Source organism: Pleurodeles waltl, chromosome 6 (genome assembly GCF_031143425.1).
Source record: "Pleurodeles waltl isolate 20211129_DDA chromosome 6, aPleWal1.hap1.20221129, whole genome shotgun sequence".
Classification (NCBI taxonomy): Eukaryota; Metazoa; Chordata; class Amphibia; order Caudata; family Salamandridae; genus Pleurodeles; species Pleurodeles waltl.
In genome coordinates this window covers 13,033,909-13,050,386 of record NC_090445.1, presented here as the reverse complement: position 1 = coordinate 13,050,386, position 16,478 = coordinate 13,033,909, and the positions used below count along the sequence as shown (strand labels likewise).

General features: G+C 46.1%; 1 protein-coding gene across 3 annotated transcripts in view; it reads right to left on the bottom strand.

Annotated features, from left to right (window-relative positions):
• NUP188 (nucleoporin 188) overlaps nt 1–16,478 on the bottom strand; it is a 642,545-nt gene that overhangs the window by 550,979 nt on the left and 75,088 nt on the right. For all 3 annotated transcript variants that reach the window (XM_069237029.1, XM_069237030.1, XM_069237031.1), the window contains exons 6-8: nt 13,503–13,547; nt 11,472–11,564; nt 2,355–2,474 (exon numbers count right to left, since the gene is read on the bottom strand). In XM_069237029.1, coding sequence (XP_069093130.1) covers nt 2,355–2,474; nt 11,472–11,564; nt 13,503–13,547 — 258 coding nt within the window. The remainder of the gene's footprint in view (nt 1–2,354; nt 2,475–11,471; nt 11,565–13,502; nt 13,548–16,478) is intronic.

Below are 16,478 nucleotides of genomic sequence, written 5' to 3'. Positions count from 1 at the left end.
CCTTAATATTCTCCCAAGGGCTCCACAATCTCCCCCTCCGCCAACAACTGCCTTTGGTACTCTTCCTCTTCTAAGAGTCTCAAGACCTTTCTGCGTGACCTCAGTCTAGCCTCCAACCTCGGCGTCGACATAGAATTGGCCGACTAAGACATCGGCTTCAATACCTGACGTGGAACAGGAGAGGAAGGTTGACTTTGGTCAAACCCATCACTCAGATCCGGCGCGGATCCCAATGGCACCGAGGACACTTGCGGCTCCACCATCGGCGCCGGCTGACGGGGCGATGAAATCGGCACAATAGGCCTGGAAGGCGATGTCATGGGAACCACAGGGCCTCGAGGCGACATCATCGGCGCCGGTCCAGCACCCTCAGCTGGATAGAATGGCATAAACGGCGCCCCCTTGTATGGAGCAGGGGAGCCCAACGAAAATGGCAACGGACCCGTGGGACCAGCCGGTGCACCAGCAGGGGCCATCGCATTGAACACAGAGAACATGGCATTTAAAAATGCCGCCGGATGCACTCCCAGAGCCGGGAAAGCAGGATGCCGCTGATCTCCCTGTTGCACCTGTGCTTGCTGAACATCGGATTCATGAGCAGCAGGTGGAAATCGAGGACTGTCCGGAGGTGCCACTACCTCAAAGACTGACGGCGCCAGAAAAGCCTCAGGGCTCTGAGGTTGTGGAATCACCATCGAACTCACCTCCCACGTCGCACGGTGCCGACGAGATGGAGACCTTGATCGGCTCCGAGCCGAACGACGCAGTGTCATGACGACGCCGTTTCTTATGCTTCTTCGAAGAAGCATGGGAAGAGGATCTACGATGGCTCTTATGACCCTTCTTCGCCTTGGCCAAAAAGAGTTTGGCCTCTCTTTCCTTCAAAGCCTTTGAATTCATGCTTTGGCAAGAAACACACTCCTCGACGTCATGCTCAGAGCTCAGATACCAAAGACAATCGTCATGAGGGTTAGAAACTGACATGCGACCCCCACACTCTCGACATGGCTTGAAACCGGACTTCCGAGGAGGAGACATTGTAACCAAAAGTCAGATAGAAACTAGCAACAAGATGGATCCAACAGTAGCGAGAGCTAGAAGAAAACCGTTCGCGTCAAAGGCACGGAAAAAAGGGAACTGACGTCAGCAGGCTGGCGAGGACCTTTTATTGGCACGGTGACGTCAGATGGAGTCACGTGGAGTCGTGCAATTGTGACGTCCTCGTCGACGTGGAGAGCTTGGAAGAAGATTTTCCGTCGGATGCTGGTGCAAGGGTGAATTCATAAGGTGAGGAATCCACAGGTAGTTGTGTCCATCGGAACTGTTTTTTCTCCTCTGTTGTAACAGCGCTAACCAGGGAATAGCTGTATGGATTGTTCACAGCCATGTTTGGTGAAATGAAATAGGTTATCAAGTGTGCTATTAGATTCTTACGGTAATTCCTTTAGTTCAGTGTCTTGACAGACACTTGACCATTGGGTCGCGAAGGCGACCTCCTTGGACTTGGCCCCAACAGTGAGGTTGAAATGCATAGGCAATATTAATAAGGAGCATTTTGGAAATTGTTTCTTTTTTGCCAGGTTGATGTCTGTTTAGAAGTACTTCATGAGCTGTTGAAGATTAAACCAGGACTCCACCACCTGGCATCAGTGTGCCCTCATAAGGGGCATAATGTAACAGACTCTTTGCTCACTGGCTGGGTGGCAGGAGCTGCATGGCGAAGAGTACTGCAGGTGGCAGCAAAGTAACAGGAGTTGAAGGATGATGGGAGCTGCAGGAAGTGGCAAGGTGATCAGAGCTCAAAGGTGAAGGAAGAAGTCGTCGGCGGGAGGCAGGTCAGTAACTGCACTCTCATCGCAAACTCATTACTATACATCACAAGGTTCTTGTGGATTCCTTATTGTGTACTATGAGGACATAATGCATTTAGCATTAGTAAAATGTAATCTCCCCTGGCCTTCAATATCCGTATATTTGAGAAGTTTGTTTCACAGACCTATTACTTAATTGATTGGGATACTATAAATCTGCACATCAAACTATATCCTTTTTACATTACAAGGAACAAGCAGCTGTCTTGAGACTAGTGCAGGAAGATTGCCACATACCAGTGGGTTCCTGTATCCACATACCATTGGGTTCTTGGAGGCTGGTACAGACACATTACCACGCCTCGCAGCCTGTAGAGCACTCAGAGACCTGTATCCACATAACAGTAGGTCCCTGGGGCTGGTACAGACATTACCATGCCATGTGGCTTGTAGATACCTCTAGAGACCTGTACTCACATACCATGTCAGATTCAGACATTATCAGGATATTCCTAAAGCCCAGGCCTGCACATGACTACTTACCATGAGATTACCATGAGTCTCCCATGTTGGAGCTTCTGCTTTAGCCAGATCTTCAAACTGCTTCCGCGTATTTGGTATCAAGTCCTTTTCCAGTTTATCCACACACTTCAAGTACTCTGCCTGCAAAAGAATAAATCAGTACCAGAAAAACATAGTTGAGGCGAGGTTCGCACTGTCATGTGTAGAAGTGGCAAGGTTACGACAACACCCCAGTTACAATGCCACGTGCACTGTAAAAGACAGTCACCATGCAAAGCAGCTAAGTGGGCCACTAGAAGAAACATACAGTGATGCCCTGAGCCTTAACATTCCCTGGCATTCGACGTCCAAGAGGACTAGGGAGGCTCCATCACCAAGATGTATAATGTGTAGAGATGCATGCGAAGTCTGCAGCAATGGCCAGCTGTAAATGCTAAACAAGCTTCAAAGTGCATTACTGGCAGGTGGGGGGAGGGCAGACACAGCAAACACTCTTCAGCCCTTTGCTTCCTCAATAGGCTGTGAACTCATCACAAGCTGCTTGTTTCATTTATTAAAAACAATCATAAAAATAACACTAAGATGTAAGCTCGTTACCAAAAGGAGTGAATACCTGGTATAAAAATGCCACTTGTCTACAGAGGTATTAGTGGGCGGATGCAGGCGTGTTAGTGAGTGTATGCTGGTGGAGGAGCTATGGGGGAGATGCAACACACCAGGGCAACTGGAAATAGAAAGGATTCAGAATAGAAAACCTGTCACAAATGCGAGCAAAGAGTCATGTAAGAACGAGAGTGTGGTGTACAGACAGCATGTGGTGCTTGGATCATGGGCATTTACCTCAGGGCACGAGTTATAGTTACTTAAGGTAACTAACTCTAACTGGTGAACTTCAATGGTTTTGTACGTTTAAAATGTGAGCCTAACTATAGTGTGTGTGTGTGTGTGTGTGTGTGTGTGTGTGTGACCCACTGAGACCCTCACGCACCCATTCACAGACCCATTCAGACCCCTCCCCCACGCACCCAGTCAGACACCGACGCACACACTCACAAACCCAGTCAGACACTGACGCACCCATTCACAGACCCAGTCGGACCGTCACACATCCACTTACACACCCACTCTCACACCCAGACACCCCCCTCACACCTATTCTCAAATCCAAAGAGACAGATCCTGCCGCCACCTCCCGCCACGCACGGTGCAGAGTTGGGTGTTTATGGGAGTTGAGCACCATTTCCAATCGACGTTATCTTTGGTCCCGAAGCGCCTTCTTCAATCGGAATGATCTGTAAGGCGTCACAGGTAGCCTCTTGATGATCAGGGGAAAGGCAGCGATTACACACCAGATGTTGATCTGTGTGGGAAAACTTTAAGTGGCACCGAGGACAGAAGCTGAATGGAGTCCTTTCCATCAGGTTGACATGTTTGTTGACGCCACATGGAAGGTAGGCAAGAGATGGGCGCAGAGGCCCCGGAGGGCGTGCCGTCTGTGCCCAGACCGACGATTCCAAGCGAATGCTAAGGTGGAAAAAGCGCAAGCAAAAACAATACCATCAAAAGAGGGTAAGAGGAAAGATTTCAAAGCGAGTCGAAAGACTGGGTGAAGAGACACACGTCCGAACCCGAGGGCGGAGAGAAAACAATCTAACAAAGAAGTCAATGTCCATCTGTAATATCACAGAGAGGAGGAGTCAATGCCATGACTCGAGAAAGCGTCTTTGAAGCAAAACAACGTGCACCACTCCAGACCAAACACTAGATGGCAGGAGTATGCAGAGCATGTGTATCTACAGCCACACATGCCACTGAATATCTATTTACTCTTTAAAAAAAATATATTTACTTGTCCCTTTCCTGCCCTGCATAAAGATGGCAATTACAGCAGCATTCTCATTACAAAAAGCTCTCTCAATAGCTTCTCTGATTATGCCAGGGCTCATATTACCAGGGTTCAGATTCCAACAAGGTTCTGATTTTCCCATCTTTCTGCAAATCTACATAGGCACAGATTACGAACCGAGGCAAACAACACGTTGCTTACCTTTGGTTATGCTCTTTCTGGTGGATATTCAATCTCACTGCAGATTCCTCACCTTTACAATGTTCCCAAGTGCCTGACCAGATCTGGAAGATTTTAACAGCACTGCTCCCGCATGCTGGTAAGTGACGTCATGCAGCTCTGCAGCAACTTTAAGTGACAACTATCAGTTTCTTTGTTGACTATGTCCACACCCTCAAATGTGGAGTCCAACAAAACAATCAATCACTACAAGTGTGCAGAATCCTAGAGTATGATCTTTGTAGATTGGAAAGGAGACCAGCCTACAGAAAGGTGAGGCTAGAAGGAGTGGAGAATGCTGTGGTTAGACAGAGTATTTACCAAAAAGCAACTTGTTTTCAACATAGAGGATTCTATCATCATATTCAGCACCTTTAGTACACTAAATAAGTACTTCCCAAGGTCGTGGGTCTGTGGCAAGGCACAGACCAGAGAGTTCTGCCTGATCAAAAGAACGAACTGCTATTCCCTATGGACCTGACTATCAAGGCAGGAGTGCTTTGTGAATATGTGTAACACCCATGTCTCAGACTGAGAGATGTCAAGCACAGGCACTCTGCGTGCCATTGCAGCAGCAGCAGCCTTGACCCTGGTGAAATGGCCCAGCAATCCCTCCAGGGACTAACTCCTGGCCAGTGCTCAGCAGATCTTGTTGCAGAAAACTATCAACAATTACTTTTTCTGCATTGCCTTGCCTTACTTTGCCCTAGGCAACCCTACAAAAAGTTGCTCGTCCACCAAATGGTCTTCGATGCAATTGATGTAGAAACTCAGAGCTCTTTTAGGATCCAGTCGATTGAACCTCTGTCTTTTTCGAGGGGAGAGGCAGGGGTTGGAAGAGTGATGACTGTTCAAAATGAAAAAACATAACTTTAGACAAAATGGGCACCTTGGACCATAGTACCATCTTGTGTGGAAAGAAGGTGGTATAAGGTGGCTGCACCAAAAGAGCGCCTGAAGTTCTCACATGGCAAATCGAGGACACAGTACCCAGAAGCACAGTCGTCAGAGTCAGGAGGTGTAACGGACAGCAGTGGTCATGGGATAGAATGAGGAAAGTAAGAATAAAATTAAGATCCCACTGTGGCATCACAAAGGATTTTGGAGGAAATATTGGAGTCAAAACTTTCAAAAATGGATGATCTGAACAGGAATGTTTGGTCTGGTAAACATAAAAAGGCCAAAAGAGCCAACAGATAACCTTTAATGGTGCCCAATGCAAGCCCTTGCTGGGCCAAAGATCAAACAAACAATAGGACGCGGGACAGTTGGCCTGCAATGAATCAGTGTTAGAGGTGCCACACCAAACTACAAACTTATCGCAGAGCCTATGTAAGCAGACTTGGTAGAAGGACACCTAGCAACCAAAATGACCAACAGCTTTGGGGGCGAAATCAAATGCTGTGAGCTGCCACTGCTCATTCTCTACGAATGGAGATGCAGATCATGCAGGCTCCGGTGCAGGACCCTGCTCTTCTGCTGCGACATGAAGTCTTTTCAAAGTGGTAGCCTGATGTGAGGACAGATGGTCATACCCAGAAGTTCTAGGTACCACACTTTTTGCCCAATCTAGCGCCTAGAGGATAACTTGGTCCCTGTCGTTCCAGATCTTTTTCAGAACTCAAGGCAGGAGAGGTAGCGGTGGAATGGAGTACAGTGGTCCCCATCCAGAATGCATCTCTGACAGATAGCCTTCTTGGAAACTTCAGTATGCAAAAACTGACATTGTGCATTCTCTGCAGTGGCAAAAATATCTATCCATTGTACTCCACATTGCTTGAAAATGTCCTGTGCTGCCCCAGAGTGTAACTTTTCTTCATGATCCGCCACATGCCGCTGGTTGAGCTCATCCGCCCAGGTGTTCAAAGATCCCACAAGTGGTTTACGAACCGCAAAATGCCCTGTATCTCCAGCCAGCTCAAGAGGCAAAGTGCCTCTTCAAGCAGAATCCAGGGCCCCTACCCTGCCCTGCTTGCTGGAGTACCCCATATGTCAGTGGTGTTGTCAGTGAAAACTTGAATCAGTCTCCCTCTGATAGACAGTAGGAAGGCCTTTGGTGCCAGGCTAATGGCCCGCAACCCCAACAGCTTGATGTGGAGATAGGTCCATGGCTTCAGGTTTCACTAAAGATCACACATATGCCAACTGGAATAGTAGACAAGCCCGAGGCAGGAAGCCAAGAGGCCCAAAAGCCACTCACAAGACCCAAGAAAAAAGATTAAATATCCAAATCATACTACAGATGTTTTGGACTTGTCGTGGTGGAGTGAAGGCTCAAAACTGCACCGTATCCAGAATGCCTCCAATGAAAGGGAGCCTCTGCGAAGGAATCAGGCATGACTTCTGCACGTTGGTATTGAATACTAGGCTGTGGAGAGCCTACCTTCAACAGCCAGTCGTTGAGGTAGGGCAAAAACTGGAATCCCAAACCTCCAAAGACGTGCTGCGAGCACTGCCCCCACTTACGTGAACACCAGAGGTGCCGTGGTAAGGCAGAAGGTGAGAACAGCAAATTGAAAAAGTCCATGTCCTATCATGAACCACAAGTAGCATCTGTTGCACTGCAGGACGGGTACATGAAAGAAGGTGCCCCGCAGATCCAAAGTCACCATCATAGCCTGGATCCAGGGAACACAGAACTTGGGAAAACATCAGCATCTTGATTTTATCCTTCCACAAGAAGGCATTCAGAGGGCGGAGATCTACAATAGGACGAAGGTTCCTGTCCTTCTTCAGCATGAGGAAATAGCAGGATTAACAGCCAGTTCCCATTTCTGAGGCAATGACCCACTCTAAATTTCGCCTTTAGCCAAAAGAGCCTGCACTTCTTGGAGTATGATGGAAAGGTGGCCCTCTTTAAGATGTTTCTACGAAGGTGGCAGGTGTGGTGGGTCTAAAAGGAACATTAGGGCAAAGCTAAACTATCTGCAGGACGTCTCAGTTGGACATTATCCTTAGCCACCCATGTAGAAAATGTTAGATCCTGTCTCCCGTACTGTGGTGGTGTGGCACTGAGGGCTGAATAAAGCAGCCAGGAGATGGGTGCCAGAGAAGTGGAGGACTGGCAAGTTTGCTGCCCTTGATGACCTGGGCACGGTCTGCTTGATCCCTGCTTTGACCCCAATAGGACGGGGGTGCTTTTTGCAGGAGGCCTTGGTGTAGCAGTACGCCAATCCTCTGAAGTAGCTCTAAAAAAGGCGAAACTGGTGAGGATATAGTCTCGAGGGGTAAAAGGCCCAGGGAATGCGCCTGGTCTGTGCTTTCTTTAAAGCACAGGAGCGTTGAATCTGCCTTCTCAAAAAAAGAAACAAAACCCATGAAATGACCGGTCCATTAAAGAAGCTTGTATGTCTCTTACAAAGCCTGTGGATCACATCCAAGTGAGATGCCGAAGAACAACTTTAGTACCAAATTTTCTGCCCGACTGGTCAGTACTGTCCAGTCCAGCGCAGATAATATAATTTAAATTTGTGACGTCCTCGATGGTTTGGGCCAAATAGGCCAAAAGTCTTCAGGGACTACCAGCAAAATCTCACCAACCATATGCCATAAAGTGTGGGGATACCATCCCAGCAAACAGCAGGCACTGAGTTGAGCAGAGACCATGTCTGACAGAGGAAAACATTAGCTTCCCAATATTTTCAAGGCATTTCGACGTGGTCTGAAGTTGTCGTGGGGAAAGAACTGGGGTACCACCTACTAGTGGAAGTTTTCACTCCGAAAGCTCAGGTGTAGGGTGTGTGTATCAGAATCACTCTGCACAGGCCTGTGGCATATGGCAACCTGTCTGTTTTCCAGAGAGCAGAAACAGGGCTCAGACCAGGTGCCCATTCAGGTGTCAATCTCGTTAAGTGAGTAAAGGCTTTGATGAAGTTTGTCCAGGTTGTAGAAAAGCTGTTAGATGGTAGGTGTAGATTTCCGTAGGGGGTAATTAAAGGACAAAACCTCCCTTGCACATCTGATCACTATGGTAAAGGAGGCACTATTCTGTCGCAGGTCCCTGGGGAGAACACAGCTCACTATCTTTGAATGTGTTCAGCCCACTCGCATGTTATCTAACTGTGTATAAATGGCAATTTTCATAACGTTAGGGAAAATATTCCCCTTCATCACTGCTGTCTTTCCAAAATACTTGCTGGATCTGGTCAAAGTTCGAACCAAAACGTTTGGTGGAGTGAAGAGGTGCAGCTCAGAGATAGGTTTATAGTTCTGACTGAATCGGGAGGAATATGGGCCGGGTGTGTCGGTACGACGTAGAAATTCTTCAAGGCCGAGATGGATTCTGCTCTGCATCAAAGAGAATGATAAGGATGGATTCATTCACTGGCACAAGTGGTGCAGGAGCTGCAGTCGAGGCAACCGGTGTCTCTTTTGGTGCCCGACTGGAAGTCGTCTCTGGTGTTGTAGTAGAACCTGAGAAGGTTTCTAAAGGCACAGGTGGCACCAACCGAAATGGAGGCCTCAGAGGTCCAGAGGCACGCCAGAGAAAGCCGGAAAGGTGCTTAGAATTCAAACTAGGCCTCTCTGCAGACCTCAGCATACTGCACCATTGCCAATGGGCCTGGAACATCGGGAAGCATCAGGATCAGTTATGGAATCTGTTCTTCGGTGGGGGAGAGCGAGCAGGATAGGGATGAATCCAGCTTGCTCCTTTTGTATTTTCGGTTAGACTGCGACTTATTGAAAGACTTGGACCTTGATGATGACGTGTCACAGGAGCGGGAGCAAAACTTTCAAGACTTCTTTCTGTGTTCAGCGAGATGCAGCTTTGTGGTCCCAGATTGCCATTGGGTTCAGAACAACGCACACCTCACAGGACTGGGTGTTGTGTGCCAAGCCAAAACTACAGACGCAGACCTTGTGGAGATGTGTAACTTAAATCTGTTTGTGACAGCCCCTACTGGATTTGGAGGAGGGGATATACTCTCCCATACAGGAAAAGAATTAAGAGAAAAAAGTTGTCAAGTAGGACAGAAAAGTAAGGTACTCCAGTATTGGTATCTTTCATAGATTCACATGCTTGAATCATCCCTGTCAAGGTGCGAGTCCCACGGTATATTTTAATATAGCAGTATGTGAACTACCATAGGCACTAATGGCAATGGACAGTCATTGTCATAGCCTATGTTCTGATGTGGGAACCTCTAAGGGGAGGAGGATGGGTTGCATGTGAATCTATGAAAGATTCCAATACTAATTACAGGTATGTAAACAAACAAACTTAGATACAGACTTTCTCTTTAGTGGAATCAGAGGTAATGGAGGAAACCGGTTTTTTTCTAAGTTTTCCTGTTTATCTGTAGATGGTTTCTTCATCAATGGTAAAGGCAACGGCATCGTTGACGGTATCATCAGTGGTGTAATCGTAGACGGTGTTGCTGCCTGTGTCATCGATGGGATTAACATCATTGACTGGTCCATCGTCGACGATACGTGGGAGTATGTGGACTAGATTTGCGTTGTCAAAGATTTTGATGTCAGGGGAGAGTCCAGCAGGATGGCCATCGACAGTGTCTTTGGAAAGATTTTTACAAAGATGATTGTCGTAGATGACAGAGGCGACAAAGTAATATCATCGGCGAGCGCATCTACGATGATGACAGCCACGTTGACCTTCACCACAGCAGTGTCACCAATGATATTACTTTGTTGTAGACGAGGCTATTTGAATGGATTCAAGTGGGAGTTCTCACCTTAGCCGTTGACGGTAAAGATTGTGAAGCACTTTTTGAAGGTGCTTTCTTTACAGAAGGAGTAGTAGATTGAGAGCAAACCTATTCTGAGGCAACTGAATGCTTTTTTGAAGAAGGAAGGTCTTCCTGCCTCTTTTCATGTCCAGCTGAAGTATGCTTGGATTTTTTGATAACCTTTGTTGGTGGTTCCGAGGCAATTGTCTCTTTGGGTGTAGGCCTCTTAAGAGAATGAGAAGCCTGTGAAGAGACATCACTATCCTCAGAAGGGTCACTCTGTTTATTTTTGCAGCCACAGTAGAAGTGTGTCTTCTCTATCCTTTAGAGTCTTGTGCAAAAAGGTGCAACATATTACAATCTCTCACCTTGTGTTCCGGATGGAGGCAATATATACACCACCTGTGTGGGTCATCAGTATGAAGCCTTTTCTTCCCACAGGTGTCACAGGTTCTGAAAAGTCCTTTTTTGGTGAGCCTGAACCTATTGTCCAATTAAAATCTGTAGGGCTTGAAAAATAAATTGTAAGTAATCTGGTCAGATCACTGAGAAAAGGTGGAAATTTGAGCGGAGCTCAGAAAGACTCCCTTCAAACGACGTGCAGTAGAAAATGTGAGCGTCTGACTGGTTGTAGTCCAAGTTTGGTTCTTTTTTAAAAAGAACATAGATAGGCTATGACAGTGGCTGTCCATTGCCATTACAGCTTATGGTAGTTCACATACTGCTATATTAAAATATACAGTGGGACTCCCACTTCGACGATGGGGATGATTCAAGCATGTGAATCTATGAAAGATCCAGTACAGGAAAATCTGCAGTTAGAAATACTCATCAGAATTGCCTTATGTTATTCTTCTCCTCACAATCATGAGCAGGCTGCCCCCACCACTGGACTTACCTGCCCTCAACCTCCTAGGCCACATGCTCTCTGAACAACAACACATGCAAGCCCAGACACACTTTGGCCTTAATAGTCCTCACTGCGGAGGTTCAGATTACGTTTTGTTGTGCAGAAAGAAAGGGACTCGCATCTTATTTTGTGTGAAACATTTAATAAATTCAGAAAGGAACTAAAAGCAATGGGATGGAATGCAGATCAGAGTTAGTTCAAGCATTTCGGTCTATCACTTGTAATACAATCTAAAGGGGCTCAGGTACTCCATGGCTTCTCTACAAGGGACTCAGACTTGGGTGCCCACTGACGAGTGATCAGACAGGCGTGCCGATACCCACCAGACGTCAGGTGCCTCAAATACAGCTCACAGCACCAGGTATGGGCAGGGAAATAACGGATAACCCCAAGGAGTGCCCGGTAGGTAGTGGCTGCTCTGTGGTAGGCTGTTCAGGCACTCATCCTGCAAGCATAACGAGAACCTCTCTACCTACCCGGTAAGGGTGGCGCTCATCCTGGAAGTACGTCAGCAGGTTCAGGACACAGCGCAGAATACAGAGCCTCTCTTCATAGTAGTAATCAGCGATCTACGAGAGAGTAAACAGTGTGACTTCCAAATAAAAAAAGCTCCTTTGCCTCGCTCCTGGTCCACAGCAGAAGACTGAGTGAGACGAGGAGCAGGAGTTCCGGTAAGTAAATAAATCCTCAATTCTCAGCCGCTGGGGACAGTCAGATTCACAGGCTTCATTTACACATTTAAGGAGATTCTTACCTTCAGGACTGGAAGCTTCAGCGCATTTTAAGGAAAACACTTTTAAAGAACAGTGAAACCGAAGCCAAACACAACACTGGAGCATTTGCAGCAGGAGCCAAGAGCATGCAGTCATTCAGCTCTAGGGGTCATCTTAGACTCTAGACGACAGAAGCGAATATCTCACATTCTAACTAGAGAAGCCTGTGGCCGGTTCATAAACAACTGCTCCTGTAAAGGGAAGGTCCCGCACAGGGAAACAGCGGCATGCATAGACTGTGCTTTTCCCCTTGGCACGTGAATACCTATGGAGCCGGATCCATTATGTGTGACAGTCGATCCTTGCAGTAGAGTAGCCTGATGTGCAGTTTATTTTAGTAAGTGACCGGAGTTTAATAGAATTGAAAGTTTATGACATACTGAGGTCTTTAGATTGAGTCAATAGGAGAAGTGTTGAGTATTTTTGGTCCTGATGAAGTGTCGTTGGATGCACATGGACCCCTGAGACACAAAACATGTTGACCCTTTCAACAGGGGTTTAAGATAGTTTCCTACCCCCTGTCTCCACTCGTACTGTGAGAGTGAATGAACACTATCTCAACCCTCACTCTATCTTCTGTGTTTTTACTTTGGCCATTACCCCCACTTGATCATTAAATCTGTGGTATCCTGTTTGGGTTTTGAGTCAATGTTATCCTTTTTCTGCTCTCCTATCCTTGTAGTGCCTGTAGGTGGGCATTGTCCTCTGTATCTTTTACCACTGCACAGAGCTATTGAGATAAGATCTCCGGCAAAGAGCCCCCTTAAAGGGGTGCCTGTCAGACATTGCAGCGCCGGTCTGACGAGGAGCATGCCCGATGATGAAGCACGACATTCGACAGGATGTGTGAGGGCATTCGCCTCTAGCAAAAGAGTTGCCCTGTGTCCTTCTCTTTTTCTTGGGAACAGTGTATTTATATTTGTAACAAGGATTAGGGTATATCCACACATTGGCTGTTGCTGAAAGGACCCAATGATGTGGATGGGCTAGTGTGTCAAGTCTGAAATACACTGACAACTCATATCTGACAACGATTATTACTGTAATAACATTAAAGTTCAAAATCCACTAAGCTAGAAGCTCAGAACCCTCACATATCTTTCCACAGTAACTGCAAACACCCTTTCGGCGCCCACCCTAGTCATATTAAGGCAATCATTGCACATCTAAAATGAAATGAAATATTCTCCACAAAATTCAAAGATTGTGAGCCTATTCATCACCAAACAGTGAACGAGTGGCTCCTTTTTACAGAAGGCACATTCAACAAAAAAAGTTCAATTATTATGTGTAAACACACACACACACACACACACACACACACACGGAAAGCAGGGGTCCTTGTTCCCTCAATACAGGAAATACACACAAGTGTGGTTGGCAAAGTATTAACAAAGAAAGATGTACTCTTACAGAGCAAAGAAACGAGGATCAGTGTCTCTTTCTCAAAAAAGGCAGACACACATCAGGAACAATAGGAACCCGAACATTTACAGGTCAAAGATCGGAGTAAGTGCCAATGTACACAAAGCTTGCACGCATACATGCGCACAAACACACACGGAGTGTCTCATCTCACAGAATAAATAGCACCTAATTTCCAGAGAAGGAAAAAGCAAAACACGTCTCTAAATGTTAAAAAGACACTGCACACAGGGGAAGTAAGAGAGGTTAAACAGATAGAGCAAAAGGCAAATTAGAAAGAAAGGAGAGTCATACACTGGAGTTACTAACCTTCAGCATCAGGGCCTGACTTTGCCTCTCATCCTGTAGGACAGACTGAAAGTAAAACAGATTTGTGAGGTGAAAGCAGGCAAGCACAGAACACATGTGGGATGATCCCATGACACTACCCAGTGCTCCACGACATGCCCTAAACAGCCTATATCGCATAACCCTTCCTGCAGATAGAAATGTTCATTAAAAAATGCTTTGGTCAACAACAGGCGCATAGATGCTAGTTTGTTACAAACCTGGAAAACGCTTTGGTTGAAAAGTTTGCCTCGAAATGCAGGCCCAGAAGGAGGCTCTTTCAATTCCAGTGCTAACCACAACACATAAACAGATGAGGCAAGACCGAAGCAATGCTTCCAGAGTAGCAGCTTTTAGAATGTGAGCTTTCCCAACAGAACTACCAGGACTGAAAACACCCCAAACTTGAGGTCACTATGACATACGGGTCATAGACCTTAAATTGTGAGTGGGTCATTACTGTAACTTTTACCCATTATAGAACCAAACTATCTTCTTTCCTAAAGCAAAGATGGCACAAAATGTTATTTATTGGCACATGCCAACTCATATGTTAGCCGTGCCACACAGTAACCAGAGAACCTTTGCTGTTTGTGTTTATATTTCTAGAAAATAAACATTTCTCAGGGTGAACTGAAAGGCAATGTTACTAGAAAGAAACTTGGTGTTTCAGACGTGCCTTAGCATGTAACACAGGGTACCCTGCATACAGTTGCTCCTTTAACAGATGATTTTTAAAGGGTTTAAATGGGTTTCCTGAATGACTAGGTATGTCAAAAGGAAACAGACACAGGAAGCTTTTAAATAGGTCCTTGTTCGGTTCAGAACTTTAGGCCATACAAATGGCATAAGTGGTCAGCCATCTGATTAACAAACCACCTAGTCCATTCATAAACATGTAGTGCCCTCAGAGTCTTTTAGGCCCAATAGTATGGCTTCAGGCAACTCTTGAATAGGTTACCCAATTACTTGTTTAATTTGACTAAATACTTCTTTCCAAAAGTGCCTTGGTTTGGTACAAGACCACCATACATGCAAGGCAGTGATTCCTGCTTCCCCACACCTCCAACAACAATCTCTTATGTCCGGACAGATCTGTTTTAGGAGCTGGGAGTGAGGCAGCAGTTATACATCATTTTAGATCTTTGCTCCCGACACGACATTTTTATGAGCCTGTCTATATCATCCCACAGCCTCAGCTATTCTTTGTCACTTATCTCTTTCCCCCACAACTGTGTCCCATGTTATTTAAATCCCCACTTCTTTTGTTCTCAGTTTCATGAGTTTATAAAGGTTGGTGATGAGCCCTTAAGATTCTGGGCCGGTCTTAATATATTATTCTGTAAGGTCACATGGGCCTTCTCCTGGCTGTATAACCAAATGGTGCAGCTGAGCATAGGTTAGGTTACTTGAAGGTCAGTTTCCAGAGATTAAAGAGTTTGATAATCCCCATTGAGACTAGATGCCCTATTTTCAGGCAATCCTCCTCTTTCCAGTGATGTAGTAAACTATGGATTCTGGTGTATGGGCCTGAAAGAAGACAGTAAACTATGTCCCATGTCTTCATTAATGTACATAAAATGTCGCAGGCATGGGTGTTTTGGGGTCAGCACTTCGAGCACGCCTCAAAGCAAGCTGTCTATTGCCGCCTTCTCAGTTTCACATCAGGCCTAGGCCTGGAGGAGTCGCAGCCGAGCTGTATAGATCAGGGAATGGCTAGCTAGTTTGCTTCCAATCCCACATGTATTGTTCTACTTCTCTCTGAAGTGTCACTGACTACGGGATCGCCCCAAAGCGGTACAAGAGTCTAAGCAGGCATCACTTTGACTGCCACGATCCCCTCTCGCCATCTGCCAGATATCACCTTATAACCACATTCAGACTCCCATAATTATGATACATCATGCAAGGCAAAGAGGGCGTTATGTGTCTGTTCCTAGATAAGTTATACAGGATGCAGCCCACCAGAACAAGAAGTTCCCCTTCAGTGCAGTCTCCTCGTCCCGATTTCTCTTGGTTAATCCAGAACCTGCTATTGTCTGTGTCCAACGCGCGGAGTACGGACGGAAACTTTTCCTTTGTAGCTCTCTCTATTAAATAAGCCACTCACCTCATGTTGTCAGGTGTTTGATGCCCTGTCACAAGCCTAGAGTGGTCGCCATCCACAAAGCCCGGAAGGTAATTTTTCAGCCTATCAGCAAGAATCTTAGTAAATATTTTGACGTCTAATGCAATTAAATCAAGCGATAAGATTTGAACTCCATGGTGTCTTTACCTATCTTTGGAATCAACACTATATTTGATTCTCCCATAACTGGAGTACTTGTCCTGGACTCTGCGGAAGAGTTAAAGAGCTGCGTTATGGGTGTGCCTTTATACATAGTGGTAGTATAGCCATCTGGTCTGACATTTTTCCAGCCTTTAGGACTTATGTCCTCCAGGAATTCCTCTTTCTTAATGAGTCTATCAAAATATAATTTCTGATCCAATGTCAGGCGCTGGACGTTCGCATTCTTGTATTTGTTTCCTCCTCAATGCCTTTCTTCTCCTGATAGAATCTCCCAATAACGACTTCTTTTTGCCTCTTGCCTTTCAAAACTCTCCCGGCGGAATCCTTTAGTTCCGCAATTTAGGCCTTACTGGCTTTAGCTTTTAGTCGAAGGGCCAACAGTCGCCCCATATTGGTGCACATGGAATAAAAGAACGGTTATGATCTCAGTAAACATTGTTCTGCCTTGTTGGTGACTATGACTGATAGTTGTTCCCACACAGTCACAGTTTTTCAAACCCTACCCATCATGGTGCACCGTTTCTAAGACATTCCAGCTGCTGGTGTGGTGGTGGTGGTATTTTCTCTGTTTCCAGTGTCCTCGCCCTAGCATTAATTATCTGCATAAAGTGGCTCCTCAGGAGTGCCCTTAACGTGTCCCACTACACTGCTGAGGTCCTCTCATCAAC